At 34.8% G+C, this 5,560-nt stretch overlaps 1 protein-coding gene across 2 annotated transcripts in view; it reads right to left on the bottom strand.

The window, feature by feature from the left end:
* Nucleotides 1–612: 612 nt before the first annotated feature.
* LOC107746470 (Sjoegren syndrome nuclear autoantigen 1-like) overlaps nt 613–5,560 on the bottom strand; it is a 7,226-nt gene continuing 2,278 nt past the window's right edge. The window contains exons 2-3 of one of the 2 annotated variants that reach the window (XM_016560692.1): nt 3,063–3,262; nt 613–846 (exon numbers count right to left, since the gene is read on the bottom strand). In XM_016560692.1, coding sequence (XP_016416178.1) covers nt 751–846; nt 3,063–3,262 — 296 coding nt within the window. In that variant the 3' untranslated portion in view covers nt 613–750. Of the gene's footprint in view, nt 847–3,062; nt 3,263–3,362; nt 3,445–5,560 lie in introns of those variants that run through there. The other variant, XR_001640694.1, reaches the window with a different exon arrangement.

The following is a 5,560-nucleotide window of genomic DNA, read 5'->3' as shown; positions in this document are numbered from 1 at the left end:
TTGAAACTTGCTGCCTGTCTGAACAAAGCATTTGAACCCATGGTTTTTCATGTCACATAATTAAGTCAACCAAGTCTTACTGTTCATTCTAGTTCAGTATGTCACTTTAGCACATTCCAGTCTATAACAGATCCTCCAGATGTTCTTTTCAAACATGAAATATTCTTGAGGGATGTATATTAGATGTTTAGAGGGTTTGGGAACTATTGTTTTTGTGTCTTACAAAATGTAATGCCACTTCAAGTGCTTCATTAGTTCCTGTAACTCTAGTCAAGCTGCTCATTGCTCTGGTGGTTAATGTACTGTATGTCAAAACTTTTCTTCATCCTTTTTTTCTTCATCAGGAGAATATTAAATGTACAATTTGGTTTTGATGAATTTAGAGGGGAAACAATTTAAAATACAAGGAAATGTTCAATAAACAAATGAAGGCTATGAAGGTGTTCACAGTTTATCTTATAAGGATAATATTTACATAAAGAAATTCTCTTTAAAACATCAAAAATTCACAATATATCTTTATTAAAACATTACATTTAAATAAAAACATTACATTAAACACCAATCTATATCAAAACAATTTATAAACCTATACATTAGATACAGAACTTCCAAATAGGAATGAGAAGTTGCATTCTGATTTTGTGTGGTGATTACAAGAGGGAAGGCTGGTAAAGATGAAAGAGAAGACGTGAGAGAGGAGAACAATGCAATATGGATATTTATACAAATAGAAACATTCAGCATTATTCAATGATCTTTGCTGCTTCTTGGTTCAGTGGCTTTGGTCAGATTCCCTGTTTCCTTCTTTAAAACACTCAAAAGTGTCTGAGAGCTTTCAAGAATCTGAGAGAGATAGAGAGGAGAGGTTTAGTCAAACTAGAACACACAGATACAAAAAAAAAATGCACAGTTACATTTAAACCAAACCAAACAAACAAAAACAATAATACAAATTGCTTTGTGTAACTATTTTCTGCAGTTGTCCAAACACTGGCATCATTATTTAAAAAAAAAAAAAACACTAAGAGGCTAGATCTTTTTAAGATGTAGAAGTGACTATATTATATCTAATAAAGTTTGAATGTACTGACAAACCAGTATATCGACCAGGGGTGCATTTCCCAAAAGCATCGTTAGCTAACTATGGTAGTTAGTTCCATTGAAATCTATTGGTAACGACGGAACTTGCGACCATAGTTGGCTAACAATGCTTTTGGGAAACGCACCCCAGGATGATTAAGCTGCTAATATACACCTAAAATGGTGGAAGACTTAACTCGGGGGAGAAGAATTGTTGAATAAAGTCGTTATTTTTGTTTTATTTGTGCACAAAAAGTATTCTCGTAGCTTCGCAAAATTGAAGTTGAGCCACTGATGTCACATGGACTGTTTTACTGATGTCCTTACTACGTTTCTGGACCTGGGAACATTACAGTTGCGTTGCTGTCTATGGGAGGGTCAGAGAGCTGTCAGATTTCATTAAAAATATCTTAATTTGTGTTCTGATGAACAAAGGTCTTACGGGTTTGAAACGACATGAGGTAAAGTAATGACAGAATTTTCATTTTGTGGTGAACTAACCCTTTAAGTTCTCACTTGTGCAACATTATTAAAGCTAGTTGTTGTTTTTTTCTGATCCCTCCCAATGCAATGAGAAGTAGTAGTAGTATATTTTTTATTTAATGCCATGTTAGCATCTTAGGCTATTTTCATGGCAAAAACAATAGAAAAAAATACAAGTATAACAAATACAATAAAATCCAGCAAACAAACATACACGAGTTATATTACACAAGATTTGTTCCCCTCCCAATGAAGAGAACATGAAATATTAAAAACAGGTTGACTGTGTCCTTCCTTACCTTCATGTATGCAGCCTCTGTCTCCGCGATGGTGCGGTCAAAGTCAGCGCGGGCAGCGAGGCGGCGTGCCAGGCTCTCGTTCACACGACTCAGCTTCTCTGTCAGCACACGGATATCATGCTGCAGACGACTTTTCTCTGCTTCCTCCTGTTGGATCAGCCGGTTTAGCTCTTCTCTTTTAGAGCACAGTTCCTCTATGCCTGAGAAAGACAATGAGAATGAAAGGGGCCATTTTTAAGAAGGAATTAAAAGGCGGCGTTAGACACATGCCGAAAATATGTTTTCCTTGCGTTTCTTTACATTCATGTTGTGATTGCTGAAAGGGAGTGTGTATAAGTTGCAGATGAGAGCTTGGTCAGCAGTTCCTCCTACTAATTACAGCAATAACGTGCAGAACTTTATCAAACACTGATTCAAGCAGTCAGGTCACTCTATGTGAATTCTAATGCATCACACCATGTTCAATGATTGTGAAACAAAAAATTTATTGATGGACTGGCCATCTGTCAAGTGTGTTTCCCCAACTTACCCTACAGTGTGTGTGTGTGCACCTGTGAAAAGAACAGCATTTATTCAAAATAGAATTGTAACAATATACACTCCACCGCTCAAAAGGGGGAGAAGAATTGTTGAATAAAGTCGTTATTTTTGTTTTATTTGTGCACAAAAAGTATTCTCGTAGCTTCGCAAAATTGAAGTTGAGCCACTGATGTCACATGGACTGTTTTACTGATGTCCTTACTACGTTTCTGGACCTGGGAACATTACAGTTGCGTTGCTGTCTATGGGAGGGTCAGAGAGCTGTCAGATTTCATTAAAAATATCTTAATTTGTGTTCTGATGAACAAAGGTCTTACGGGTTTGAAACGACATGAGGTAAAGTAATGACAGAATTTTCATTTTGTGGTGAACTAACCCTTTAAGTTCTCACTTGTGCAACATTATTAAAGCTAGTTGTTGTTTTTTTCTGATCCCTCCCAATGCAATGAGAAGTAGTAGTAGTATATTTTTTATTTAATGCCATGTTAGCATCTTAGGCTATTTTCATGGCAAAAACAATAGAAAAAAATACAAGTATAACAAATACAATAAAATCCAGCAAACAAACATACACGAGTTATATTACAAAAGATTTGTTCCCCTCCCAATGAAGAGAACATGAAATATTAAAAACAGGTTGACTGTGTCCTTCCTTACCTTCATGTATGCAGCCTCTGTCTCCGCGATGGTGCGGTCAAAGTCAGCGCGGGCAGCGAGGCGGCGTGCCAGGCTCTCGTTCACACGACTCAGCTTCTCTGTCAGCACACGGATATCATGCTGCAGACGACTTTTCTCTGCTTCCTCCTGTTGGATCAGCCGGTTTAGCTCTTCTCTTTTAGAGCACAGTTCCTCTATGCCTGAGAAAGACAATGAGAATGAAAGGGGCCATTTTTAAGAAGGAATTAAAAGGCGGCGTTAGACACATGCCGAAAATATGTTTTCCTTGCGTTTCTTTACATTCATGTTGTGATTGCTGAAAGGGAGTGTGTATAAGTTGCAGATGAGGGCTTGCTCAGCAGTTCCTCCTACTAACTGAAGCAATAATGTGCAGGACTTTATCAACCCCTGATTCACGCTGTCAGGTCACTCTATGTGAATTATAATGCACCACACCATGTTTAATGATTGTGACACAAAAAATGTATTGATGGACTGGCCATCTGTTTCAAGATGATATATATATTCCCATTATAATACTTGATGTGTAGATAAAGGTCTGGGGATTCGCATAAAATGACATCTTGCTGGATGGAGTTCATGACTCATTTCTAGGGCGCAATGCGGAAAACGCGGAGGGAATCGCGGATCCAGTCATAAAAACGGAATTCACAGTTAAACGCGGAATGTAATTTCTGAGGGGAAAAAAATAATAAGGCTACAAATTAAGTTGTTTTATGCATTAAAATAATTAGACATGCTAAAACACAGAATTTGGTAACAATAAAAAATATGGTGAGAAAAAATAAAACATTTCATAGCCCTAAACATTTCATAGCCCTAAACATGTAGTTTTTGTTAAACTTTTAATAAATTTATGTGAAAATGTATAAGTTTCATGATTTAAATTAATTAGACATGCTTTTTTATTAATAAAATTAAATTTAACTATTAAAAAGGAGTCAAGAAAAATTAAAACGGAAAAAGGAATTTGGAAAAAAAATAAAACTATTTAGGAAAAAAATAAAACGGATTTCATAGGGCCCTACATTTCTCTTCTCTTTGTTTGTACTTGTGGAGTGCATGTTGCTTCAAGCACATTATTCTGCACAAGATGTGCATAAGCGCTGTGACTCCATGTTGCTTCAAGTGCACCATTCTGCACCCTGGATGTGCATAATAGCTTTGTGCTGCTCTGTTTGAAGCGTTTCACCAGTGTTGGGGAAAGTTACTTTTAAAAGTAATGCATTACAATATTGCGTTACTCCCTAAAAATGTAACTAATTACCACAAACAGAAAGATTATTAGAAGCCTTTCTTTTTCTCATGATTTCTATCTTATATTCACGAATGTATTTTGTAAGAATACAAGTAGTTAACAGAATAAACATGTTTAAATTGTATAATGTGCACAAATTTTTTTTTTCAAAATTGTTTTTGCTGCTGTATTGGCCGATTCTTAGAATTTGGAATACTCTATGTAATCTTACACTGCAAAATAATAACTCAAAAAGATTAAACTATAACATCATAATTATTTACTGAAGCCTTAAATTAATCACAATTATATAATGTGTTTTAAAAAAAAAATGTTTAAGTCTTTTTTTTTTAAGTCTCTTATGCTTCTCTATGCTTTATTTCATCAAAAATACAGTAAAGAAGTACTATTGTGAAATATTATTACAGTTTAAAACAACTGTCACATGATCCTTCAGAAATCATTCTATTATGCTGATTTATTATCAACATTGGAAACAATTAATATTTCTTGGAATCTGTGAAACTTTTTCCAGGATTGTTTGATGAATAAAAAGTTAAAAAGAACTAATAATAATTAATATTTATTTATTTAAAAAAATAATAAATAGAAAAAAAACCACCACACAAACAAAAAAAAAACTTGCATCACAGGAAGTGAATTGTGATTTGTCAAAACATTACAATGAAACAGGTTTACTGACAACATATGTATACTGCAATACATACTGCAAAACAAATAACTTTGATAATGCTAACTTATTTCTACATAGGGCATACAGCATATTAGTTACTAACCTAAACGACGGACACGCATAGCGTGTGACAAGGCTTAACATCTTTAAAAAAGATGAGAAAAATGGAAAGAATTTTTCGTAATCCGTTTAAATATTCACAAATAATATTTTATTTTAAAATACACATACAATTAGGAGTTAATTTGTGCAAATGTTGTAAAAGCAAAACAACAAAATGTTCCTTGCCACATTCGGTTACGAATTACGTGAATCACGTAAATGATCAAAACGGTCGTCGAGTAGTTTGCATCACAGAATATTACTGTTGGTTATTTAACATTTCTGTTGTAAAACAGCTGTCAAATAATAAATGCTTTCCTACTTACCTCACACTCTTTCACTGTTAAAAAATGCCCTGGTGTCGCGTTGGAACAGTAAAGCCCCACCCTTCTTTGATTTGATTGGCCATCTAAATCATTCTGACATTGACGAGCGCTGTCTGGA

This window comes from Sinocyclocheilus rhinocerous, unplaced genomic scaffold (genome assembly GCF_001515625.1).
Source record: "Sinocyclocheilus rhinocerous isolate Xijiao unplaced genomic scaffold, SAMN03320098_v1.1 scaffold739, whole genome shotgun sequence".
Classification (NCBI taxonomy): Eukaryota; Metazoa; Chordata; class Actinopteri; order Cypriniformes; family Cyprinidae; genus Sinocyclocheilus; species Sinocyclocheilus rhinocerous.
This window is presented reverse-complemented; position numbering and strand designations above follow the sequence as displayed.